This window comes from Lepisosteus oculatus, chromosome 7 (genome assembly GCF_040954835.1).
Source record: "Lepisosteus oculatus isolate fLepOcu1 chromosome 7, fLepOcu1.hap2, whole genome shotgun sequence".
Taxonomy (NCBI): domain Eukaryota; kingdom Metazoa; phylum Chordata; class Actinopteri; order Semionotiformes; family Lepisosteidae; genus Lepisosteus; species Lepisosteus oculatus.
This window is the reverse complement of record NC_090702.1, coordinates 25728341-25756062: the sequence shown is the minus strand read 5'-3', so window position 1 is coordinate 25756062 and position 27722 is coordinate 25728341. Positions and strand designations below refer to the sequence as shown.

Genomic DNA, 27722 nt, shown 5'->3' with positions numbered 1-27722 from the left:
ACATACTAAGGCCCTCCCTCTCATAAGTACACACTTATAAAGTTAATATAAAAGTGTGAATGCATAAAACGAACATTACATTTAATTTTATCTAAAATAAAATGTCTAAACGTTTATTTCTAAAATAAATTTGCATTAATTTGCAATTAAAATTGCATTAGATATGGGGGGTACACAATTATATGATACTAGTTAAAAAAACACGTTTTTATTTCAATCTCAGGCTGCAGGCAGATTAGTTAACCTACTGTAGTAGTGGGAGTGTGGTTTGGACATTGAAATAGTTGTGGGGTCCATTCCCATTGTTATACCTTAGAATTAGATAGAAATAAACTGTTCTTGGATAAAAGCATCAGCAAACTAAATGAAGTAACTAAATTCAAATGAAACAGGTCTGTTCTTCTAAATACTGGTTCACCTTCCTAACATGTCTTATCAGTATGAATTACGAGGCTCAATACTGTATATATAGACACTCTTCCGGGACGGCATGCCACTAGCAAGCAACGACTGAGTCAAGTATATCAAAGATTGATATAGATGATAAGTAGATTAGCTGTGCACGAATTTTAGTCGATTTATTGGTCAGCTGTCACCCCCTTGTGGTTTTGTAACAATTCAGAATGAGAGGGACTGTTGACACTGGCACCTTACAAAATTACGAATAATTTATACGTTTATATAATGTATTTTATTATGTATTATCTCTGTGTGCTTTACAATAAAAAATGTTCAAAAGAGAACGATATATTAAACAGAATTGAGTCTGTACTATTTAAAATAGTACAGTGTAAATGTGAGTTTTAGAAGAGGATTCTAAGTCCTGAAAGCAAGCCAGAGACCAAGAGCACATGCAAAGCGCAGCCGTGTAGCAGATTAACTGTTCACTGGTGTAATCGGGGGTTAAACCATTAAAGCCTGGTAAGGGTGAACAGCAGCACTTTAAGTTTTCGGCAGGGAGCCGGTGTGAGGAAAATAAAACAGGAGATATATGTTCGTGCAATTTGAATTTGGGGTTTGATCCGTGCAGACTTACTGTAGTTCTTAACATGCTGCAACTTGTTAATAATACAACTGTAAACACGAAACAGTTCATAATCAAACTTCAGTTGATTTATCGAACCGACAACTGACAACTGAAGGTCCTCCACAAACACGTGACCCTTAAAGCCGGTCCGGTCTTTTCGAAACACGCAGCAGCCTTCGCTGCCACAACCCGCGAAGTTTCGTTCAAACTCAATTCAGAAAAAAAGGGCGACGCAAATATAATTTCGTCTTTTACCGCCCTCAACCCATTCATCTACACTGTCAGCACTTAACGCCGCAGCGCGAAGTTTATCCCAAAGGCGCTGGACCGCTGAACTGACCGCCTAATAACAAGCAAATACAGTAGATAAACATTCAATTGCGGACAGTAAACAGGCGCAGTTTCCGCGTCTCGGCCAATGACGAGGCGTTACGACACGTCACTCCCTGCGCTGGGGTCCAGTGATTGGTTGAGGTCATGGGGCGGGGCGGAATTTGGCGGGAAGGTGTGGCTGTCAGTGGGAGTTCGCTGGTCTGTGTGCTGTCCTGTCGTACGAAAGCGGCTTTTCCAGCGGGTAAATATGACAATTATTTTATTAATATTAAGCCACATTTTTAATTATTCACATGTCTAGTTCTACTAGATTGTTCCAAGATTTATGTTTTGTCACCCTGACCAGCTGTCGTACATATTATTTAACCGCCATGACATTTGGTTTGAATTACGTGGTCAAGGCAGTGTTCGACAGTAAAATGTGCATTTACTGTTTTTTTTCGGAATAAAAAATACCTAGAATAAAAACAGTATACATGAAAAAATAAACTGCGGCCAATTTATCCTTACATTCTGGCTGGTGTTTATAGAAGGGAAAAACGTAAGCAAGAAAACATTTATTGTTATATGTAATTCACAGTAACATTTGTGAAGTTTGTGCCGGCGGATAAAGGTTTTCTTGAACCTGGCGAAATTCGTGCTGAGAGAGCATTCACGACATTGCTAATTTAAAAGCCGGACAAGAGGCGTCACATGTTCATCTCCTCCCTGCGCCAGCAGTACATTACAATGGCCCTTTCATCTAATATTCTTCTGCTACCTGCTACAGTTAGTGGACAGTTACCATTGACGTGCGTATGCAGTTTAACTGGGGTCCATAAGCTGTGGCGAATAGATTGACCACGCTGCCCCCACGTGGTGACAAGTGGTAGCACAGGTCTCCAGTTTTCACGGCAGCCCTCAGTCTCACGAAGAGCAGGGTATTCTGTGGGATCCCCTCTGATTTCTCCGAATACATGAACACCCGGTCATCGCTCATTTGGAGTGGCAAAAGTGACTTTCTACAGTATGAGAAATTGACTGTTTTTCCTGAAATAAACACGTTGAAACCAAAGCGGCTCACTGTGAGACTCGTCAGAATCAAATCTATGTAACATTTCAAGGCCGAAGACGTGTCTGAGTGGACGGGGAACCGAGGGGATTTTGTGCTGTAGCACATCTGCTGTTGATATCTGGTGTTCTTGGCACAGCAGCACCTGGAGGGAATAGGGAAATATAGAATTCAATGAAAATTTAATACATTTATATAATAAATGTAATGTTTATTTCAATATATATACAATTGTTAAATTGTATATATACAATATGCATTAAGGGGATCAATTATAATCTTTATCCTACGTATTGAAAATTTAAAAAAATACAAAGTTCAAGCTAATTTCAAAGTAATGAAAACTATACTACTGCAGAGAAAATTCGGTGATCAGGAACAGAATGCACTTGTTTTGGAGAATGCATTGTTTTCCTTGGTTCCAGCCTAACCACTTTATCAGGCACAAGGCAGGATACACCCTGTGACAGGACACCAGCACAGCCACACTCACACCAGGGCCTGATGTCTTCCAGGAAACCGGAGCCCCTGGAAGAAACTCATGTGAACGCAGGGAGAACATGCAAACTCCACACAGACAGTACCCCAGGAATTGAACTCGGGGCCCACTGCTGTGAGGCAGCAATGCTAAACACTGCGCCACCGTGCCGTACCTAGTTTCGCAGTCTGCGCTCTTCAAAATAAAATAGGACAGAAACCATCCTTTAAAACTCAAATACAGTTGACGCGTTTTCTAAATCATGCCAGTCATTTTTAATCAGGTCTTTTCTGGCATGTGGCTCCGGGCTGGGATTCGTCCACGTTGCAACTGATGTCTTCATTTGTGTGGCACAGGAAAAAAAAAAAATCTCTCTGTGATTTATTCACACTTGTCACTACTACTGTGATATTATGGCAGTCTTTTTCCATGGTCTGGACCAGGGTCTCTTGCTTCTAAGGGCAGCTGTCATAGTCCTTGCACCTCAAAGCACGAAAAAAAGCTTTTACTGCAAAAGATATTTCAGTTATGAGAGGCATTATTTCTATTAATATTACCTCTCATGTGACAGAAAATGAAATGGCTGGGTGAGTAAAAAACGAAACTTTTTAATCTAAATCTAAAGAATTTCTTTTATCAGGCCGGGAAATGAGAAAAGAGTGTGGCAGTGACACACTAACATCTCGATGAGCCCTGGAAGTGCTTAAGTGCTCATACCGATGATGAGTGCATGGCGAAAGTTTATTTTCTCCTAGACGACAGCTAGTGCCATTCATCCAGAAAATATATTGTTTGGAAACAGCATCAGCCCTGGGCTGTCTCTCATCCGGGCCTATTGGATTTGCAGCATTGTGTTCACTATCATTTCTTTTTCAAATGGAAATTCAATTTCGGTACCACTAGTAAGAACATTTGGATCTCACACTGTGGTGGTAATCATACTACTATGGGTACTGCACGGTGATCTGGAGACGTTGCTTAAGGTGCCAGGATATAGTAAAAAAAAAATCCTCAACAAACCTCAGATCATTTGCTCTGATCTTGTTCAGTGTATTGGTACTGATTGGTATTTTGAAGAGGACAGTGACCTGAAGCGTGAGACCCCCCCCTGCAGTAGTTTGGAAATTAGAGAGAATGTCCCTCAGTTCTGGTTTGAATCCAATAGCAAACATATATATACCATAAAAATGTCTCTTATAGTATAGGACTACATTCTGTATAGTAGAATATAGCCTTCATGATATATTTAACCTCGCTAATACCAAGCCTCAATAGAGTAGTGCTCACCTTTGGATTTTTACCAATCCTGTTTTGGCAAGAGGTCAAGGGTACGTTCAGGTATTGAACACAGACAGGAAGTGGAGTAGGGCAGAAGCGCCTCATACAAGGCTCTGAACCGAGGCTCCCGGAGGTGACAGACTGTCCCGCAGGGCGCGATGGCGAGCCAGGGTGCGGCGGCGGGGGATCCCCTGAGGACACGCCGGCGCCTCCTGCAGGCCCAGCAGCGAGCCACTTTGGCAGGGCTGATGGACACCCTGAGGAGCGTGGTCTTCCCTGCTGCCAGGAAGAACCCCAGCAAGGTACTGTCCGTCTGCTGGCCGCCCCTTCCTGTCAGGGGGCATTACCGTACGGACACTGTTTACACTGTAACAGGAACGGATTATTAACAAGTTATTAAGAGAGTGATTAACCAGTAAATTAAGTGTAGTTACACTTAATGTAGTATTAGCATGCTATTACAACAGACATAGTTACTGTTAGAATCATTTATTTTTTTTCCTCTCTTTTCTAAGAACAGTCATTACTGAATGAAAAGTGGCCCCATTAATGCTCTGATTCGAGCACAAGTGGCAAAGCCATGTAATTAGACCCTGGTGTGCCACATCATTCTTCTTTCTGCAAGCCCATGGTGATACAGCGGCTCATAGCCTCGGCCTAGCTTGCTTTTAGCTTTGCCTTAGTGGGCAGTTGGGAACTGCAGGGCGTGTTTTCAAATTGTGGGGTTAGAAAGAATCAGCAGTGATGTGGGAATTTCACACCGCAGTGAAAATGAAATGTACACAGTGACTTGTGAAAATGTCCAGTTTACACCACAAAATGGATGAAATTTCCAGGTAGGCTCAGCAACATGTTCTGCAACTTAGAACAAGGCAGCAAAACGTCCGGTGACGCGTGTGGCCCTATGACGTTGTAAACAAGCAGGCTTGTGAATGTGTCTTTTTAAAAATCCAGTGGAAATATTGCTTCTGATTTCAACACAGTTTTGCCAGCAAACATTACTTACCAGTTAACTCTGCACGTAGATCGCATTGGAACAGTTCTGCAGTGACAAACCTGTACTTATCCACTCCTACATCACATCACATCAGCCATTAGGGAGACTGGTGAGGAGGAAGGGCCGAATCATGTGGCAATTCATGGGAACTCGAATGCAAGACTTCATGGCGACTTCAAGTTGCTTCACAAAGTTCACAATTTTGTGCTTAGTTCAAAATTTGTATTTTTTCATAATGTCAATTTATTTTGTTACTGAGATGTACAGTAACAAGTGGTCTGGGAAATTGGGACTGCAGTTCCCTTTAACTCATTATTTGCACCCACCAGAATTCCCAACTGATCTTGACGTTGGACATGAATTCTACATGAAATGTTTTATATTTCTGGTACATCTGGTGCAAAAAAAAACTAAATTGGCTCAGATGTAAAAATGTCTAGCGTTAAATCTGTTTGTAATGTAATTGTATTCATGTGAATACAACATGTGTGTTTAAAAAGTAAAACTACTGTAAGTAAAAATAATCATTCAGTATGCGTAGTTTAATGTATTAGACTACTCTGTCATATATTCTTGTGAACAGTGGTACCTGATGTCAAACTACTGCTAAGCAGTTAGAGATAACTTCCTCAGCCCACAAAACTAAATCATTAGCCAATTCCATAATCCTAAATATAGCCAATTTCCTAATTAGCAAAATAAATGAAATAAGATGACAAATGCCAAAAAAGCAAAATATACATTTTACTGGCATGAAAGGTGTAAAAATAGGTTTTATTGGACTGTTCAATAAACAAATCTGTTCACCCTGCAGAAGCAAAAAACAAAAGCTGGTCACAAACATTAGAAAGCATTTGGAAAGAAATAACAGACTTGATTAATCAGTGTTGCCGCGAGTACAGATGTGTGGAGGAAGTAGTTCTCTCATCCTCACTAATGAGTCAGAAATCAATATGCTACAGTAAAAGCTCAGTATTCACAAGGGTTAGTTCCCTTACATTACATTTTTACATAGTTACATTTCTGCAGATGTGGGACTTAATACTGTATGGGGAACACAGGATAGGGTATGGTTCCATGGCTCTTGAAACGAGCATTTTCTTGGAATATTTATGTTATAAGCGTTATGATACTCCCTCACGACAAACTACCAGCAGACCTGTCCAGGCAGCTATGGCACCTGTCAATCAATGATCATGACAACGCGAAGTGGCAGTAAGTCATTCCCACCTCTTTGCTATTAAATCAGTACTTACCTTGTTTCTACAGGGTATCTAAGACCTGATTTGCCAGTCATCTGTGCTCAGTCTCGGAGAGTTCTGTCTCTAATCTCGGCCTTCCTGGCTTCTCTGTGGCAGAGCGGTGGCTCTGTGGCTAAGGATCTGCGCCTGTGGCTGGAAGGTTACTGGTTCAAATCCCGCAGCCGGCGGAGGAATCCTACTCTGTTGCGCCTCTGAGCAAATCCCTTAACCCCAACTGCTCAGAGTGGCTGACCCTGCACTCTGACCCCAAGCTTCTCTCCCTGTCTGTATGTCTCATGGAGAGCAAGCTGGGGTATGTGAAAAAACAAATTCCTAATACAAAATATGGCCAATAAAGTGATCTGATCTTCTCCTTGTGCACTTCGTCTATCCTCAGCTATGGCGCCTGTGTTTTGACTTCTCTTTGGATTTTTCCTATGCCCAGCTTTGTGTTTTTTCTGGCCATGACCTGCATTTGTACCTTGGGTAGACTCCTGGGTGTTTTTTGTGCTCTTTTGTCTCTGCCGGTGCCAAACTCTGTGTGCTAACTGTGTGTTACCTGATCACGGCTTGGACTGCGCCTCCATTCTGTTCTTATGACTGGCATCTGCCTGCCTGCCTGCTCCTTCACTTCACTGCTTTAGGAGGATGTTCTTAGTCCAGTAAGAACAGCGATTATTACAAGTATCAGTAATGATGGGTTATTAGTATTGTATAATGAAAACGAGTACTGGGGTCCTTCAGGTAATTTCATTAATTGACAGTATGTTGATGAAATTGAATTATCCAGTGATCCAGATGCTTCATCCACAATCCAGGGTCGCGGGGGAGCCGGTGCCTACATTGGCAAGCAACAGGCGCAGTACAGGACACGAGCTGCTGTCATTATATTTTCAATTGCTGGTACTGGAATACTGGCTCAATGCAAAAAATGTTATACGGCTACACTAAATATAGCATGTATTTTATATCCAGATTGTAAGATATTGTTAATGATGTGTTTAGGTAAATATACTGTTACAGGGGGATGCTAAAAATTAAGATTCTGACACCAGCTTGTTATGCAAACAAATAATAAAGATGAATAATTTGACTCTCCTGAAGTCAGGGATTACAGAGTTTTCCAAAATCATGAGTCCTTTCTCTGAGAAAAAGCTCTGATGATAGAGTAATAATCAGGCCCAAATCAAAAGACAATATGAATATTTCTTAATGACAGTGTACATTTGTGCAATCAGTGGGTCTCAGAGTCCTTCCTGTAGACCTTGAGAATTCTAGAACCTGACCTAAAATCTAAATATACCACAAAATGGCCAAGTAGAGAAAACCTATGTTCTGCTCCCAAACAATATGTGCTCTGCTCAGATCTAAATCTCTCTCTTAAAATTGGAAGCCCACAAGTGAAAGGAAGCCTGTGTAGGAGTTCTAACAATACATCACTAACACGGAGAAAACAGGTTTAGACTAAGGAGTCCACAGTAAACGAAATCAGGATTGCCTCAAATTTGATTTCCAGGTTGGTTAGGAAAAGTGACTCTGTTCAAGAGTGCAGCTTCAGAGATGCTGAGGGGTGACGATAAGGTCTGTTGTCCTTTCCTTCCCTTCGTAGGAATGGCCCATCACTATCGGATGTGTATTATTTAATAGGTAGACTTAATGATGTACTGTGAAATTAATTAACCCACGTAAATGATTAAGGAACGCCCTTTGATCGTGTGTTTCTTCTCCCGTGTTTGCGTGCCTCCTATGCCAACAGCATCTGAGTAAATACTGCTGCACAATAACCATTGTTCACAGCTTCTTAGCAAGGTAATCAAGCTGGGGGTGCAAACAGTCACAACAGTATGTTCCCTTAGTAATACTATATAAATCACATTTACTTCAGACTAAATTCAGACAAAAACTGCAATATCATGTGAATAACAAAAATAATGCAGCACATGTGCTGGTAACTATGGTAACAACTATTATCGGAGAAGCATCAAGATAGAGATTTTAAATGTGTTTCTTTTAATTAGGATGATCACATTGACATTGCTTGAATAATTTTAGAAAACCAGAAAAGTTGATGGATAAAAAAATCGGATGCACTTTTGTTTTTTTATGCAAGGCACCAGAAAGCATTTCTTTCTATTCTGCGATGTTGTTAATATCCCGAATGAAATATTTGCTGAGCGTTGTATGGAAATGATGGGTTGATTTAGAATGTGTTATTTCTCTGTCTTTATCATTGCCTTAATTTCATATTCCTCCCACAGAACCAGCATGTTTTCCTTGGGAGGTAAGAGTCCTGCACACAAAGCTGCTCGGGGCTACACATGCCGCTCCAGTCTCAGATGTGGTCTTCTCGCTTTGGGGTACTGCACAGCTTTTTTTCAAAACTTCACGGAAGCAGTGTGGCATGCTGGAGCCCGTGGTTCTGACTAGGATGGCGTATTGGCCTTCAGACCACGTAGTGTGATCCAGGGACATTTTTCGCAGTTGGTGCGAAATACAAAACGTCATGGTGGAGAGGAGGAAATGGTAATGGGATATTTCGGGTGTAGGTTTAAATATTCTATACACACATTATATTTCATTGCTGCATGGGCGTTAGAAGTTCTTTGCACAAGCTCTAGGTCCAGTAAATAAGGTAAAACGAGCGTCATCTGTCACTGCTGTGTAATGCTTGTGTGTTTCTCAGTGGCAGGTCCTGCAACGGGCAAAGACATTCCTCCAGCAGCAGGAAGCCCACCTGAATGAACTGCTGAAGATGAAAGGTCAGGTGAAAACCTGTAGAGAGAGGGATGAAAGAGCTGGTCTTATTTAGTCGTTTTGCCCCTGAGTTTTCAGTACACAGCACACGGATGCCTCAGCATTGTAAAAGGTGTAGTGATGTCATTACCTCTTGGGTGTGTGGTTTTGCACGTACTACATCATATATACAAATGTATCTCAACGCCTGTGGCTTTCAGTGACACCGAGGCAGATGAAGGGAAGGTGCTGTACAATAGTAGAGCTCCTGACTAGTACACGCTGCGCCAGTAAGGCCATTCCAGATCCTCTGCAAGGGCCCCTGGTGTCCGTCTCAGTCAGGTCAATATTTAGATGGGGTGAACACTGTAGTGATTAGTGACAGCCGTGTTCACTCTGAATAGATGGTTGTGTTGTCTGTGTTGTTGCAGAGGTATTCCAGATGGATGATGGAGGGCCATACAGTGTGGAGGAAGTGAGAGAAGAATATCAGAGGTTTTGTGTTCTCTGCAGGTATGCTCGCAATGAGCGTTAATGCACCCATCCTCCACTAAGTGGCAGCATCTGTCCACTGTCCAGCGAGAAGGCTGGCCCTTGTACTTAGTTGCATAAAGCAAGTTGTGTTTTGAAGTTTCAGAAAGCAAACTGTGCTTTTCTAATGAGTGTAATCATCAAAACTTTAATTTAACTTCTTGAAAACAAAAACTATCAGTGTTATTTGACCTATGTTTCTTCTAAATGCTGTTCTGAGTACTTTTCAGACTTTCCTTCTTAAAAGTAATCTGCTTTTGTCATCTTTTTTTGTATCATTAATTCTGCAAATTGGTTTATGTTAATTGCAAGCATTTTTTGTAACATAACATTAGTACTGCTTCATCAGTCTCAAATGTAAATGTAGCATTATCAAAATTCTTCAGTTTGCCATCTAAACTCTTTCTTTTCATATAAAAATTGATTAATTATTTAAGTATAAAAATCTGTTTTAAAATAGCAACAATAAAAACAATTTTACATAGTCGGATGACAAAAATGATTAGAATTACACATTTTACTTATGTTATTAGATTTGTCTTGAATTTCTGTTTAATTTATCTAAACATCTGCACCCTTACTTAATGTCCCTTTAGCGGGTCAGCAGTAGTATTGCCACGTTTTAGCCTGATCTCGTCAGGTCTCAGAAGACCGGCAAAGCCGGGCCTGGCAGTACTGGGATGGGAGACTTCCAGTGAGAATCAGGTTGCCGCTGCCAGTGGTGCTGATGGACCAAACCAGTGCTCCAGCTTGCTGACATGGGCTGTTGTGCTACAGGGGGTGTCGTTCTTCAGATGAGTGATAACTGCGATCCTGACAGCTTGACCATTAAAGCTTCCAAGGCACATTTTGAAAGAGAAGGATGTTAATCTTGTTGTCCTAGCTAAATTGCACTCTGGGCTTGTACAATCATCCGAAAGCTCCCCCTAAGAATTTCTCATGTTCCTCGTCTCTGCAAGTCATGTTGTGAAGCTGCTGGTAAATAATAGCGGCTGTGCATCATCCTTGGTGCTGCATTTCAGTGCTGAATGAATTAAAGTAATAAAGTATCCTCCTGTAACTGCAAGAGCTTCAGGATCTTTGTACTACTTATGTCTGAGAGCTAGCTAAATAGCATTTCGTTATACCATATACCATGTATATGAGTGTAATGACAATAAACTTAAACTTGAACTTGATCCTTCTGGATTCTCATGAAAGGATTAGTATAAATGCAAGTAATTAATGAATACACTTAGTTCTTTATGTTTGGTTAATTTGGTTTAGCACACCTCAAGAATATATACCTCTTAAATGAAGATGCTATCAACTGGCCGAATCCACAGTCAGCAGTGTGGTCTGTGGTGTTTGACGCAGGGCATGCTCTGCATACACAGACGTGTGTTGGGATGAATAGTGGCGCACGGTAGGGCGAGAGGCACACAGGCAGCATGGTTCCGCTGGGCTCTGAGTGTTCTTCCATTCGTCTCCGATTGTTCACGCTTACTAAATAACAACATCCTATTTCTATTGTAGAAATGTCATAGAATCCTAAAACAAAGTAAGCTACTGTGTGAGAAAAAAGCAAATAATTTGTGAACAAGCCCATTAATGTTATAAAGTAATATACATTAAATAAAACAAATACAACAGTTCACAGTTAATAACTAGCTAATAAAAAGCAAATAGGGTAGTAAATGTAAGTAATGTTACTTTCAGTAGTTAAGGAATTTTTTAAATAAGCAGCTTTTGAATGGCTTGCTAAGAGTAAAAGAGCTGAAGATAGTTGCGCAGTCCAGGTGCAGTTTGTTAACAATATTGTAACTTTTTGAAATAGTGCCTTCTAGATACCCTTATGTGTAATGTGTGCCAATTCCCATTCCTGCAAAAGAAACTTTTTATATTGTGTTAAAGTATCTTCTGGTTATATGTATATTAAAATAATATAAATATTTGTTTCGTAAGATTTCTTTCTTTGTCTACTTAAGTTTTATGTGGAAGTATTGGGTCTCTGGTAAAGAGAATGTCACATCGAGATGTGAGCCAGGGGGTACGTAGGCATACAGAGGATGTTTCTCCAAGGTGGTTAAGCTTGTGAGGATCTTCTAGTGAAGAGATTGCTGCACACGTGATTGGCTGTTTGATGTCTGTAGAGGTTGTGGAAAAATGACTTTTTTTCAAGCCAACTCTTAGTCTCTGAAACTCATTTCCATTTAATTTAGATGTTTGCAGATGTTAGAATGGTACGAGTTTGAAACAAAAACAGTGTGAAACTGAAAACAGTTGTTAGGTCCATTGCAGCTTTTCAAAAAAGCATGCTGGGATGTAGATATTTTGCACAGATCAGTGCTAAAATAGCAAAGCATCATAATGCAGCTAATGTAAAAGAATTGTGAGAAAACAAAGCAATATAAAAAAATGACTGAAAGCGGTACATAACCTGCATAATTATGCCACTATTAATAAAGACACTGAGCAGTAATTTCCCAGAAGCTGATTAGCAGTAATCTTGGAGTACTCTGTTACTTTACATCTGTGAGTCCAGGGCTGGTGCCGAATGAAGCAGGGTGCCATCTCCCTGTTATAGTTGTCTTTCAGACGAAGTCATTTCAGCTTCACTTCGCTTTGTTTTTTTACATTGATTAGTGGACAAATCGTTTTCAGAAAGCCACGTGAAGTATTGCTCCAAGAGTACATTCGAATGTGACACGATATGTTACTTGACACAGTCAATCACATTCTTGCCTTCAGTCATACCTCACATTCTGAACCTTATTAATTGTGCAGTCTTCTTTAAGGATTTGGTTGTCTCCCTTAGGTCTGACCCCGAAGAGAGATCGGTATGGAAACAGCATTATGACGCCTGGGATTCACCAGGGCCTAATAAAGAAGAAATATCAGACAACACCTTTGAACTCTCACAGTCTTCAAGTGCTTCTTTTCCCAGCATTGTAGAGTTTGAAGGGTAGGCACAGTTCAGAAGTGAATTCCTCTGTACATTATTGAGGATCATGTATCCAAACAGTGCACTGTATGTATCGTTTAATGTAACACAAATCACATTTTTATGCTTCTTGTCATATCAGTATTTACCTCTGACCCTATGCCTCAGAGGCTTTTGTTGGTGTTTTATAAAAAGTGCTGTAATTTAAGTAACCTAAGAAAAATTCCACCTGACGTGTGGCCACTGACATACGAAGCCCATTTGGTTTCTAGTTTCTAGGTTGATCTGAAGATCTCACCCAGTTGTGTCCTGAAGGATGTCCGCTTCATGTTTACTTGTCACTATTAACAATATTGTGTTTGTTAGCAACAAGGCAATATGAGTTATTTTTCCAAAATATAAGTTTCTCTCTTTGTATTATTTATTGTATACCTGCATACTGTACAGTATAAGCTTTTGTTACTTTTTTAGAAAAAATCAGTAAAAGGTAACAAGTTACCTTGTCATTAAATTGTGCATTTCAAAATTAACCTACTGTTGCATTATAATATAATGTTCTAATTTTGAACATTGGAATGTAATCTGTAGTGTGCTGTTTTTTTGTTTAGCGTTTGGCTTTTAAATTAATGGGTTCATAATGAGAGATGAAAAGATTAGCAACAAATATGTGTTTGGGGAAGTCATCCAGTTGTAGAAGGTATTAAGCTAACTGCTTGATTTCTTCACTATTCTGATGGTACAAAAATGAGGATCCTGGTATTGCACAGTGAGTCTACTTTTGTGACTTAATTCATATTCATGCTTTGATAACTTTGCTGGAGAAAATGCCACACAGCAGCTTCTCCTGTTTCCTACTGAGGCTGTGTGCTTTCCTCTGCAGGTACCTGCTCTTCTACAGACAGACTGTGGACTTGCTTTTGAAGGGCGGGGTGCTGTCCCCGGAGCAGGCCGGCCTGGCCGTGGTGTCGGAGGCCATCTCGGGGCTGTGGGAGTGCCTGCCAGGACAGCGGAGGGCTGCCTTCCAGAGCTACAGTCTGGGGCGGGAGTCCTCCGTCTCCCTGAACCTGCTGGGTGAGCCGCTTCTCCAGGGCTCCCCGCCCAGCTCGTGTCAGCTCGGGAGCCAAGAAGGTTCACTGTCATCCGAAGAGGTGAATGGTTTTCACTTCTGTCATTAACCACTCTGCACTTACGAGCATGAGGTATCGCGGCTTATGGAAATGAATAGAAGCTGGTTGGCTGAATTGTGGAAGGGGTACACCTTGCCCACGATATTCCTGTGTCAACAGCACTTACCAGCTTTCTCTAAAATGATGCACTCGTATGTCGGGCTTTGATTAAAGTACAGGGTGTCAAAGTCAAGGTTGGGCGTACAAGGAGATAAGAATGCAAGAGGAGTCCATTCCACAAACCCGTCTAGCTTGTCTGATTTGTTAGTAGCTAATTGATCAAAGGATTTTAATCTTTAAAAAAAGACACGAAATCGGCTTTGACGGCATGGTTTGTCCCTGACACAATTTTTAAAATAAAAAACAGTCTCCTATTCCCTGTCTAAATTGCTTTTCCCCTTAGTTTCAGCGTGTCCACCGCTGGATTCTTCAGAAGTTGAATGTGCCGTGGATAGGCTTTGTCAGTCCCTCTGAAGATTTTGAGTAGTGGAATCAGGCCTCCTCATAGTTCACTCTGTTAAAGACTGAAACGATTCTGTTCTTTTAGCCAGTCAGTATAGGACTTTCTTTGAGCTTGGGAATGCATCTGGTTTCTTGCTCTGGGCTTAATCCAGAGCTACAGTAGCTTTTTTAACACAATGACTCTAAATGAGCTCTGCATTTTACAATTTTAACATAACATTCCTGGATGAAACCTCTACACTTACAGTGTATAAACTAACAATCAGTTTGCTTTTTGTATTGCTTCTCCGACTTGTCTAGAAGATGAAAATGGTGGGTCCTTTTAAGACGCAGAAACAACACCAAAGTCTTCTTCAAATGTAACTTCTTCAGGCTCAGTGTTTTGTAAATGTATACTATCTGCATGTACAGTGTCCCAAGTATTTGGACTAAAGTATGAGTGTCGCTTCGATTTCTAATAACAATCGAAAAGTAAAATACCTAAGTATCGGATAATTTAAATAAATTGATAGTGTTGACTTTATTTTAGAAGAGCAAAGTATAGGAACTGTCTCCTGATGGTCGGGTGTTTGTAGTTGGGTACTTAGTACACAATATTGTTTTATAAAAGCAAGCAGTTTTGAACAAAATAAAATTAAAATTTGGATTATACTAAACAAGAAAGAAACCACTGGTGTAATTACCAACCAGCCAAGACCTCCACCAGATTTTTGTACGGACTATAACAGAATCTAGATCACAGTGCAGACTATTTTGTGCTACTGTATATACTGTACAGTATGTGTTTGATTGCTAAGTGGTCATCGTACCTTCCAATGTTCGAATTTAGCACAGTGATAAAGTGTTTGTGGAGACACTTCCAGTGTAAAATTTATGAATGATAGGATCTTCACCAACCTTAAACACCTGCCTGTACATACAGAGTAGTTAAACAAAATCCCCAAGTTTTACCTGTCACAGACGATCTGCTCACAGCTTGTTTGGGTGACTATAAATTTATAATGTCATTTTTTATGGGTAGCCAGGAGGGCATTTCCATAAAAGAGCTGAAAATATCCTGAGCGACAAGATGCCTATTCTTTTGACCAAACCTAATCTGAAAGCTGATTATCTTTGTCTTGGGGCAGTTTTTTTATCTTCAGACTGCAGAAGGTTTAGCTCCCAGAAAGGGAGTAAGGCACTTTTGAGCAGACCATATGTTCCCGCAGTAGATTTGATCATTTAATCCATGCCATGCTATAGAAATTAAAGCCTTGAAAAGCTCCTTCCGTCAATGACAGAACATTTGATACAATTCCCCCTGCTGTAGCATTGGACAGCACTGCAGGAGGAGCCTGTTTGTTCTCAGAACCCTCAGGGGTGGAGTTCTGGCATTCTGGCCATCCCTCAAATAGTGTGGAACTGAAAGCTTCCTTCTCCTTAGAGCTCACTGTCCTGCTGCGTAAGCATTCATGGGATTGGACTTTTTTAAACACTCACTTTAATTGCATTTAAACCTTTAAGTGATGAATGCAGCCGTTCTTAGGCAGAGTTGTTATATCCATCCTCCAGAGTTCGTGTCAAATCTTACACAGTTTAAACGAATGTTTTTGGCAGCGATAGCTAGGAGATGCATGGTAAGGTTCCCTTAAGGACGTAGCGCCTTGTAATAATAATGCTCCTGCACTACCAAATCAGCATGGTATGACATTAAGTAACAAAATGTGTCATGCAACAAATGTGTGATTCACTTTAATAACCTTTCCATTTACAATTCTGTAAAGAAAACATTGTGGTTTTAGAGCTTTCAAAAAAAGACTTTATATTTAAATTGTTTGCACATCTTTACTGTAAGCTAAGAAGATGAAGTTGCCTTTTCTACTCACTCTATGTATTTATTCATTCAAGGACCTGTTTAAAGATGCTTTTGACTTTATTCGGATGGAAACAGAAACATCCTCTCAAAACAGGTACGGTAACTGCACTTTCCTTTCTCCTGCACGGTCCTGCCATATTAAAATGCAAACACAGTGTAACCGACTAGTTTCATCAAAGCACATCTTCTCTGGACAATTCTGTTAAAATCTGTACCAACACCTGCAAATTCTGAAAACGACAAAATGAGCCAGCGGATATAAAGGGATAGCGCACTTAATATGGCGGTGTTATCTCACCTGGGTGAGGAAATGATCAACTATTTCACAGCCCCCTTCACTCCATCATGGTGAGACTGCTGTGCAGCCAGGGAGTATTTATACGTAATGGAGCAGAAGTGCAACATTAGAATCTGACATCCTCCTGAAACTCTGTTACACAAGACATTTCAGCAGTTCTCCCAAATTCTAATAACAGCGAAACAATCCAAAGAACACATAAAGAGATAGCGTGCTTAATACTTTAATGTTAAACTCGCCCGACAGAGGATATGATATGGCAGGGCTGATGGGACATAAGTCAGCGAACAGGTAGTATGACTAGCACTAGCGGCCGCAAGCTTGAAGTTGGAACACTGCAGTGGGCAGCAGAAAACACTGTTGTGAGCGGGAATAGTATCTTAAAGTCAAGTGTACCGATACAGAAATAGGAAGAGAGCTATTATCACTTGCTGAAATTTGCTGCACAGAATGGCTGGGAACGTACGTCATGCGAAACCCCCAAAGGAAGAACAGATTATCAGTTCTACTCACAGATGGAAGCTTTAGGAGGGAGAAGAGTTGAGGGCCAACTTTACACCAGTTAGTCACCAGTCAAGGAAAGGGGGAAAGGGGTGGGAGAAAACCATGTCGCCATAGCAGCCAAGGCGGCAATTGGGGGTGCAGGCACCAGAGCAGACTGGCCCCGTGCACCTGTGCTCACGAGGTGATGTGAGCATTAGTAACCATGCTCCAGGAGTGAGGAAAGCAGAGAGGCAAAAGTACACAGATATGCTGGGGTCGTTCTGCAGGTGCAGTGGGTTGAATGCTCGGCCAGAAACGGAGAGAAAAAAGGGGAGGGAGGAAGAACGGAGCGAGTGAGATTAGGAAAAGAGAGAGGTGGCTAAGTTGTTCTAAGGGAGAGTTGATGACACCAGGAGTGAAAGAAAAGCACAGATGGCATGGCAGGAGCAGCACCACTTGTTTCCCCTGTAGACATTCAGGTTGAGAGGGGCGAGAAAGCGCCTCTGGCCCTTGCTTGTAGGAGGCAAACGCAGTAAACGGTAATACGGTCTTAGTGACAGCGAGTGTCTCAGAACACCCCAAAATGCCAGCTGCTAAAAAAGAATGCAAGCAGAAGTGTGTGCACTCAGGGAGTATTAGTATATTGGGGAACAGAAGTACAGCATTCGAATTTGAACTTCTTTTGAACATCTGTCGACACTATTTACAACACCATGACTTTGCAGAGATCAAAACAAGCCTTGCCGGTGCATCATAAATGAGTTTGTTCAGGAATGTACTTTATCCCCGGTACCCAGGTTTCAAGAATCTGACGATAATGATGTAGCCCATCACACACACAAGGAAGTGGCTCTGGACTTGTGTATTGTTTTCTTAAATACAAGCACACTCTTTAGCCTTTCATTTTATTTGGAATTCTTTATTTTTGACGATGGCACGACACACTGACAAGAGCAGTAAGTGGGAAAAATTGGTGTCCTTCCATGGTAGTGAAAGTCTCTTCACATTTTTCTTATATGAAGCGTCTGGCTTATCCCAGATTGAGCAATTCATCCTAGGCAGAACCCCTCTACAGCACTGGCAAACTGCAAAACACTGCAGAGCACAAGTGTACGCAGCAAGACAGTGCAAGCCATTGAGATCCTTTATGAGTCATAACATTTATGAGTAAGTATACAGCTCTTACAAGAAAAGATTCCTAGGTTAATTATTCGCAACTGTCACATTGAATGGGTCACATACTGTACATACAAGCAGTGTGTGTGCATGTTTGTGTCTGTGTGTGCCTTGCGATGGACTGGTGGCCCATCCAGGGTGGATCCTGACATGAGCTTGTTGCTTCTATATTCTATGGAAAACGGCTCTGATTATCTGGAACCAAGTCATAATTTGAACTCAGTAGCTGCAGTGCTTCTTTGTCTTGTGTTTTGTATTTTTGTTTGCAAAATGAAGCATGTGTTTCGATTGTAAAAGTTTGCAGCTGTGTTCCAAATTAAATCAAACACCATTTAGCAGGTTGGCTACATACTCGTAATGCTGAAGTGAAGTGTAGTTAAAATAGCTTACCCCTCGTCATACTGAAGTCTAATACCCCTGTCAAGAGAAGTGGACACAGCTGTGAGGCAAGTTACTCTAGAAGGTTTGGGCTAAAATGACACTTATTTGAAGTTGACGTTTTCACCAAACCCTATATTCCCTTTAGTATAATAATGTGGCATTGATTGTATTTGAGTTTCCTGGCCACACTTCAACTCTTCACACCGTCATCTTCTAATCAATCATTAAAGCATTAACTGCAGATTCCATAAAGGGAGAAGGAGGGTTTTATGAAGAGAGAAAATGTCAGCATGGAAAGTCTTAAGACATGGACATAATTGGCAGAAACCTCAGGCTGCATATACATGTATTCTATGTTTTCTTATTCCAATTCAAATACGCAGCTTAGATGTCAGAGCACCTGCTATAGATTGGGTTTTCTAATTAAGCGTCTTAGAATAGAAGAAAAGCTCACCCAACAGCATTTTAAGGTGTGTTGCATACATTACATGTTGTTTTTCTTTCATCTTCAGGCCAATATTGGAGTCTCTTGACTATAATAGTGTTGAGGATTTGAGGGAAATCTACAGAGCCATCATAAACTTTGTAAAGGCCCAGGTATGTTTCTGGTGCCACTTTGTGGTGGCGTGATTTCATTAAGGATACTTAACATAATTAAGTTTATGACAGGTACTTTAAGAAAGCACATCAGTCTACCCTAGCACACAAGTATTCATAAGAGTTCAAGGTCATACAGGCACACAGTATTTCACTTCACAAGACCTACAGTATTACAACAAAGCTGCTGTCTCCGGGATGATGCCAGCCATGTTTGGAGTTGATCACCTTTAAAAAGCAAAGACAGGGCAAGTGGCCATCCTGGTTTTTTGCACGAACACAACTTTTCTGTTTGAATTTGACTGTCCCTAGAGTGACGCCTGCCTGTGGCATGTGTTTATCATTTTAAGTATCCATTGTTAATGTTCTTAAACAACTTAAACTTTTGCAGACTTGAAAGTGGTCCAAGTTCAGAGAACTGTTTAAACATTTCTCGAGAAAAGTGTTTCAATGAAACAGTTCATGCCTCCTTTTCTTCCTCCAGAATGGTACCTGCAAAGGTTGGAAGTATTTGGCTAAACATATTTTTACCACAATCTGTTTGAAATTTCAGAAGAGAAAGCAGATTTCATTCTGAAGTTGCTTTAGGCAGTGTGGAATCATAATATGGCCTTTTTTTAATCCTAGCATATGCACTGCATTTAGAATTAATTGAATAGTTACTGTAAGTGTTACTGTCTGCTTGTCTGCATACATCTCTGAAATTAATATTTTCTTATTGAATCTCATGCAATATTGGCATATGATGAACTTCCACAAAAGTCAGCAGAAGTTTCCTTTTCCAAGCAAGAGAAAGTTACACTAGTGATACTGGCACCAAAGGTACAAGTGCAGTATTGCCATTTACCAGCTACTTATTCTTATCTCATTGATTTGATCCTGGATACTGTACATTTTGTATCTCAATTTCTGACCTTTCCAATATTAATACTGTATCAACATATGAACAACTGTACTTCTTCCTACCTAAAGGTTAACTACTTATTCAGGGTGCCAACCTCAGTTATGTACCTTACTAAAACATTCTAGCAGTATTTTCCTTTAGATTATTTTATATTCATTTTATTAATCTAAGTAATATTCCTAATATGACTTTTTAAACCACTTTCGTTCATACAGGAAGTACTTCAGACTGAAGATTCAGAGAGTCTTTTTCTGAGATGTACTGAGACATTTGATGATGATGACCTTTGAATGTTTTTTGGAAGAAATAAACTTCCATTTGTGATGTTCAATTAGTATTGTGTTTGAAAACAGTCAAAATGATTGTATACGTTTTGCACAGCACAAAACCATTTTTTTAGTTTAATGCTGCTGTGACAAAACTTTGAAAAGCCATGATATAGTACAGTTGTGATTGTTGAGATTAGATCTCTGCTCATCAGTCATGCTGAGATGTCACATTGTAAGCATGCATGTTCTGTAAATAAAGTTTTTATAAATTCATGAAGTGTTTTTAGTTCATTCTGGCTGCTTGTTGTCAGACATGTTATTAATTATTTCAGTTTTGCTTTAATTGTCCCATAGGTTCAACTGCAGCTTTTTCAGAACTAAGCTTATTTGCAGGTGTTGGTTAACAAAGCTGTCAAACATCAAATACAGATGTTTGTGTACTTGTGATATACAGTGATGTGAGAATTAGTAGCAAAAAAGCAAATATAACACCTGCTGCAAGTTTTGTTAAATGAGTTTTGATTTGTACTGTGCTTTGATGTATTTTTATGATATTTGTAATTCTAAAGGTGTAGACAGAACTACAAGGCACAAACGCTCTTTTATCATATCCAACATGTAGCTTATTGCAGCAGATGGCTATTTTTAAGTTATGATGAGTACAGTATTTAATAGTGGATATATATTTGTCCTTTTTCGTATACAGTATACTGTATATTACTGCAGTGGATAGCAATCTTTAGGTGATTATTTGCTATAGAAACGTGGCATCACTATTGCAGGTTATGCTCTTCAGTGGATGTCTGTTGAAATTAAACAAAAGAACAAAGGTGAAACTAGAACAGAGAAAAGTATTGAAGACAGCAGTACTTCAGGGATTTCTATAAAATCATTTTAAACAATCCATCCATTTGCTAAACCACTTTATCCAGTTTATCCAGAACGGGGTCATATTAAACACAGCAGGCAGGGTCCACCCCGGACGGGATGCAAGTCCATTGCAGGGAAAACACAGTCTCACACCAGTCCAATTAACCACCAGTGTGTCTTCAGCCTGTGGGTGGAGGACCCAGAACAAACCCTCATAAACACAGGGAGAACATACAACTGTGCCACCATGCTGCCCCCAACAAGGAACATGACAAGCAGCGATAAATATTCAAATAAAGTAATGTTTAGGAAATAAAGTACATATTTTGCTTAAAATACTAAGTTTTTGTGAATGTGTATGTGCACTTAAGATTTAAAAGACTTAAAAATTCATGACAAGTTTTGTACAGTTGCATTCATTTCTGTACTCCTATAGGCTTATGCTAAATGTTTCACTTATTTTAAGAAATAATTACAAATACGTTTGTATCATCTCAACATTTTTTTTTAAATGTACATTTTTGTGAATACCTCTGTAACCGCAGTAGAATAGTAGTTTGTTTTTTTTTACCTCAGATATCAAGATCATCTTGCTCCTGGGTAGCCGAGAAAATTGCGTCCCAATCTAGTGCTATGATGGTGAACAACAGCCAGATATACAGGGAGAGGGATCAGGAGGCTCCAGTACCAGCACTGAAACGGTGATGGTGAAGATGGGGATAAAGGAGTGGCAGCAAAATGGAAACAAATACGGTGTAAGAAAGCAAAGTCTGATCTTTGAAAGGGATTTGCCTACATTTTAGGAGAGAGCAAAGTGAATGTTGAGGGTACGGAGCCAAATCCCTTCTTCACATGCCCAATTACTGCTGCTCTGATTGATGTAACTGCCTATTCCTAAACTTCTGTGCATTCCACAAAGGGAAAGAATATCAAATCATTTAAAAACATTTCTGTGGGATAAAATTGGTAATATCCTAAATACATATATGTCTACTGGAGATAGAAGGTGCTGGTGTACCAGTGAATGAAGGACTTTGTCTGGACCCGACTGCAAATGCACCTCCTGAAGTCAGGATTAGTGCAGGGGAATCATTGGCTAAAGGTAACAGGAGGGACAAAACAACAATTAGAAACTGCTTAAAAGCTTTTTCTACACAGAAAGTAAGTACAGTTGCACACAGTGTCTTCAACCATTGTATCCTTAATGGTTTTTCAAATTATACCACTTGCTGTCATTTTTGTATATTTATGTACAGTATCTGGGTAATTTTGTTCCCATGCAATACAAATAACATCAATTGGAGCATTACCAATCGTTTCGTTTTGCACTTTACATGTTTATTTCTCAAAATAAAAAAAGACATTCATTCTTGTGATTTTCACAGGAGAGCAAGTTGCTGTTGCATGATGTTCGCTCATTTGGAACAAGAAGAAGCTTCTTCAATTTTGCTCTTAAAAATAACTTGGGGCTTTACCCTTTTAAGAGCCCTTCAAACCAGCAAAAGCTATCTGAAAACAAAATCTCCTCAGGGTTATCAGGAGCAATGCACGGAAGAGTTAAGAAAGCAGTGAACACAATGCAAGTGCTTGATTCCACTCTTTATTCATATTTAGGTAGCAGCATATCTATTAACACTGTCCTAAACATTGACACATTCAGAACCTCCTTAAACCTCGCAAAGACTCGAACCCACATTCGCACTGCCACACATGCATTTACACCCGCGCCCCCACTCACCCAGACCTCCCCACAAACTAAACCTACAGTAGGTCTCATTCAGAGCTGCAATGTGCAAGTTTGGCAGTGTCAACCAGTGCTGGGCCAGTCAGCAGGGCCACGTAAAACTCCAGCTACTGACTGACAGTCAAAGGCCTGACCAGTAGAGACCAGGAAAAGGACGAACAACTCCTTTTATATTCCCTTTTGACATGTTCAGATGCCGTTCCCCTTTTTCCACGTCTGGGTAGTGCATTTTAGACGTTTTTTTTTTAGCAAGAGAACTGTAAACACATAAGTAATACCAACAAATAAGAAAGAAATGAGTATTAATGTCCTTATTTTGCTTCAGGGAAAAAAAAAAACGTTTTGTAAAGGAAATTCCAACACAAAGCACGTGCCATTTTTTTTTAGAGGAAGAGTAGTCAATGAAACAACAGCAACACTGCTTGACACAAGCCAGGGGAATGCCTCAGGAGGAGAGGGAGGCAGCCAAGAAACTCGCCACCAAACCGCTCAATTCCCCGAAACACTTGTGACTGGACACCTGACTTGAGCGGGAAGGAAAGAGAATCCAACAGAAGCAGCCGGTCAGTAATCGGAACCGGCCAAAGGCTAATCTAGGACCGAGAAACCTGGCATTGTGCAGTCTAAGCCTAAAACATGTTGCGTGTCCAGCTCCCGAGTAAGTTCCTTATCACTCTAAATGGCAGCTTTACATGCTCTGACCAGCAAATAAGAGCTTTAATACATTCAGGCATTCTGCCACATTCGGACAGTTTCGTGTCCTGATGTAACATTCCTTACGTCCTGACGGTAAGCCCTGCGCGAGCTATCTTAAGTTTTATTTCAGTCGATAAGTGAATTTGCATGGCTCTTTAAAGGCCTGTACGTTTGTTTTTGCAATATTCAAGTAAAAAATAATTTTGCCCATCACATACAGTACGTTTACATGAAAGGCAATTGTTTTTCAAATTATTCCGAAAATGTTACTCGGAAGATCTGTATATTCAATATTTTTTTACAGACGTGTTCAAAATTCCATATGCAAATATTCTCCCTGTTAAAAAATGCAAACGGACATTTTACTGTAGTGGTATGTTTTCAGTAGGTTTGTTTTATGATATTCATACCCTTGAAATATATCTGAAGTGTCAGGTAGAAAGTGGAATGTTGCATTCATAAATACAAAGTACGTGTACATATTGTGCAATGATACATCTAAAAACCTATGGATATTAGAGCAATATAATCCATCGAGTGTTTTACTGTTTTTGGATATAAATCTTGGTCACTAAAATTCACATAAAATCACAATGAACGTACTGCAACAAATTAAATGGTGCAAATGTGAAAGAGCAAAAAAATCCAACAACTTATTTAAATGGAAATAGGGTCAACTTGCAAAAAATGCAATAAATCCCTTCACATATGCAATGTAGTTCATCATTGGAAACTGAAGTGTATTGCTCTTTTTCTGATGTGAAATCTCAGAATGGTTTGAATCTCTCATTTTTACCTAATTGAAACCAGGACAAACTGAAAAGTTTACAATGCAACACTGCTAACAGATCTACTGCACTGTTGCAGCACTGATAGCAGCTTGTAGTCTGATCTAGTCAGATCTCAGAAGCCAAGCCAGGCGGGGACTGGTCAGCACAGCGATGGAAAAATCAGGCTGCTGCCGTACATGGTGCTGATGAACCCGTAGGTGGCGCTCTTTTCCTAATCCCAAACCTCCCATCCGCCCCAGAACGGTGGCTAGGAGCACTGCTGTAGGATGTTCTATACTTCAGACGGGAGGTTAAACAGAGGCTCGGACTTCCTGGTCACGAACATGGCACTTTTCAGAAGCGTAGAAATGTTCTGGCTAAATCCCGCTCTGGACTTGTACAATCTGAGCTTCCTAAAGTTCCTGCTTAAGTCAGTTGTGTCACTGGCTTGCCTGAACTGTAGTAAAGTGGGGCTACAGGTACTGTACATACTGGTGGGTCTGTTTGTGTGTAAATGCACCAACGTGAGTGCACTGGGAACCTTCAGGAATGAAACGTGCTCTACACGCTCTAGATGCAAAAGAAATTACTATTCACACTGAAATAGCTGCATATTCTGAATAGGCTTTACATGTAAACGCACTGAAGGATATCTTCCTTTGAAACCTTTGAATATCACTGAATTATTCTGATAGCAAAGTGATTACCTTCTTTTTCTATGCAGCCACATCTTTGTGTAGGTTTTACTATTGGCACAAACACCCTTGACAAGTGAAAGAAAGCAGAAAAAACCTGTTCAATACAGCTGGACGCGGCATTTCATTCCCAGAGGGATGAGAGGTCTGGTTTCAGGTAAGCAGGTAATGGCAATCACATACCATTAGCTGTTTTGTTGGCTTTATGTTTTGTGGGGATGGCAGGTTGCTGGGGGGTGCTGAATCGTATTTATTTTCTCACAAAGAGAACATCCACCACGTTGCATTCTCTCCTGAAACCTGGGGCGACAGGAGCACACAAAATAAGAACTCCATTATGTCTCCAGAATTTCAACTAGATCTTAAAAGAACACTAACTGGCCTCTTTTTTTGTTGCTAGCTAGCATTTCTTCCACAGCACAGGTCTTGATACCAAGAATGAGCTTTGTTCTTCCAGACAGTTTGTTGTTTTTTTTTTTACCAGACACACAGAAAAAAAAAATATTTGAGCACACAGAGAGAAAAAAAATAATTGTTTTTCTGTCTTCACAGCCCTGCGAGTGGAGGGCCGAAGGAGCCGCGAGATTAACTGAGAGACCCCCTGTTTCCCGGCTGTGTCTCTGGTACCCAGCACCCCAGGGCCTGGGGTGTTGGGAAACGCGATTCGCTGGCGTCTGGCGGCCTCCTCGCCACTGGCTCTTCAGGAAGAGCTGGAGGGCAGTGCGCCGGCCGTCCCGGGTGGGGCAGCTAGCTGTTGTTGTCAGCAGTCATGTACTTCAGAGCGGCAAAGCCGTAGCGGCGGGACATGTTCTGCTGGAATTCTTCTTTCAGAGTCTTGAGGCAGACGCGATACTGCTTGTTGGAGCGGAATTTAGTGATGTCGAAGCTGGGGGCGTGGGGCATGTGGATCATGTAGGCGTTGGGCAAGACCACAAACTCGTACTCCTGCAGGCAAAGAAGAGGAATCAGACAAGTGTAGCTCGCAGCATGGTAACTGGTCCTGGATAAGCTCCCTCCGCTGCCTTCTCCAGACGGAGAAACATGTCAGCATGTCAACAGGTACAGTACCACACAATCGGGAAATTCCATTGAATTGGTCAAGCACAATTTTCTTATTGCAGCTTGAGAGCTAATTAGAAAAAATAGACCCCCCAACGACTGAACCAGTTGCTGGCCTGTACCACAGAACAAGCCCCTAGCCAGATGTCGCTGCTTTCAGCTAAGACTGTGCCGTTAGCCAGCTGTGACCATGATTCCTCCATGGTGCCTTACAATGTGCTGATTACCCCTGGAGTTGGTGGGCTCGAGTCAGTCAGGCTTTCTTTAGCTGGCTGAACAACAGCTGCTAGGTGCCTACAAATATGCAGTAGTGTCACTGACAAAAATGCTTCTCCTCTGATCAGCGCTAACTCTCCTGTAAGAATGCCAAACTCCAGCTCTGCTAGATGGGTGTTTTGGAAGGATGTGTGCGTATAGCTCCTATTACGCCCTTGTGGTACAGGGACTGCAGTGGTAAGCCCAACTGGCTAAGAACTGCAGTTCCAAATTGGCAAAGGCTTATACTGTATTTACGACGGATAAAATAGGTTACACTTTTAACGACGGCAGGATTCATAGGAAATTAAGACGCTACCTGTGCATCGAGCTCCATGATATGAGCCACTTTGTTCCAGCCAAAGCCCACAAACCTGCGGTCGTACTCGGGGCAGTCCCGTCGCACCACCACGTATGGCTCAAAATCAGCCTCCCACTGCACCCGGTAAGGTGTTGTGGCCGTACGCCACTTGGCAAAGTTTGTAGGAGCATGGCCTTTTGTCCACACATGGTACCTGGGGTATACAGGAAAACCAGAACATCACAAGCAACCCGCTGGGATTTGTGCACTTGGAGATCTGCTGAAGCTCTACTGTACAGTATGTGGAAAAAATAAATAAATGTGACTACAGACGGGTGAACCCAATACATTTGAGTACAGTATTGAGTGCAGATGACTGTTCTAAAACCTTTTTATCACTATTTAAACAGAACTGACGGCAGTATAGTGCAGCATCATAGTCGTGACATTATAACCCCACCAGCGAGCAAATTCCAGTCCTTCCACTTTAAATTGTTGTAACTGGGACACCGGTGCACCAGGTAACACACGTGCCTGAAAGTGAAGAGAGTGCCCATGTCCAGCTGAGACAACAGCTCAGCCTTGGACTTGGGAAAGGAGAGACGGTAGCGCAGAGTCTCGAACGCTGGCACGATGAGAGCTTTCTTGGTGTTGGCCATGTCCAGCTGCACTATCGATTTCCTGCCGAGAGGAACACAGAAATCAGGAGAAGGCGAGTCAGCAGAACGTGGCAAATAATTCCTGATCTCCCCGGTAAACTGAAAGGAGTTGGAAAGAAAAGAGATGTTCATCTTCCACTACACTACAATAGATTTTAACATATTAAATCATATGCAATTATTGCTGAAAGGCATTTTTACCAATTGCATCTTGATAACCTGACATTTCAAATATCATTTACAAAAAGTTTCTCTGCCAATTTACCTAACAAATATGGTAAGGGTATAAAAATACAACTAAGCAGTGATGATCTTAGAAAAAAAAAGGAACAGAGGTAAATTTTAATAGCAGAATGGCTGGCAGCTGAAGGAGAGAAAAGTTTTAGTCTTTTTTATTTAACAGTCTAAAGTACAGAGCGTATGGGAAATCTGCATCAGTCCATGGTAACCTGCAGAATGTCTTTGCTCCCTGGACGATGGTTGAGCTTTA

At 40.9% G+C, this 27722-nt stretch overlaps 2 protein-coding genes across 6 annotated transcripts in view; one reads left to right on the top strand and one right to left on the bottom strand.

The window, feature by feature from the left end:
• Positions 1–1154: 1154 nt before the first annotated feature.
• Positions 1155–21767, top strand: LOC107078045 (stimulated by retinoic acid gene 8 protein homolog). 4 transcript variants are annotated; one of them, XM_015352839.2, is made up of 9 exons: positions 1155–1601; positions 4320–4469; positions 9089–9164; positions 9570–9651; positions 12467–12613; positions 13473–13740; positions 16108–16169; positions 18926–19010; positions 21630–21767. In XM_015352839.2, exons 1-9 carry the CDS (start codon positions 1446–1448, stop codon positions 21756–21758), a joined length of 1155 nt encoding a protein of 384 aa, XP_015208325.2. In that variant the 5' UTR covers positions 1155–1445; the 3' UTR covers positions 21759–21767. The 4 variants fall into 4 exon arrangements, with proteins under 4 accessions (XP_015208325.2, XP_015208326.2, XP_015208327.2 ...); XM_015352840.2 differs by lacking the exon at positions 21630–21767 and adding an exon at positions 20130–20456 and having other exon boundaries at positions 1160–1601; XM_015352841.2 differs by having other exon boundaries at positions 1518–1601; positions 4209–4469.
• Positions 21768–22637: 870 nt separating this feature from the next.
• large1 (LARGE xylosyl- and glucuronyltransferase 1) overlaps positions 22638–27722 on the bottom strand; it is a 94292-nt gene continuing 89207 nt past the window's right edge. For both annotated transcript variants that reach the window (XM_006633491.3, XM_069192337.1), the window contains 3 exons: positions 27108–27254; positions 26592–26787; positions 22638–25903 (listed from right to left, as the gene is read on the bottom strand). In XM_006633491.3, coding sequence (XP_006633554.1) covers positions 25706–25903; positions 26592–26787; positions 27108–27254 — 541 coding nt within the window. In that variant the 3' untranslated portion in view covers positions 22638–25705. The remainder of the gene's footprint in view (positions 25904–26591; positions 26788–27107; positions 27255–27722) is intronic.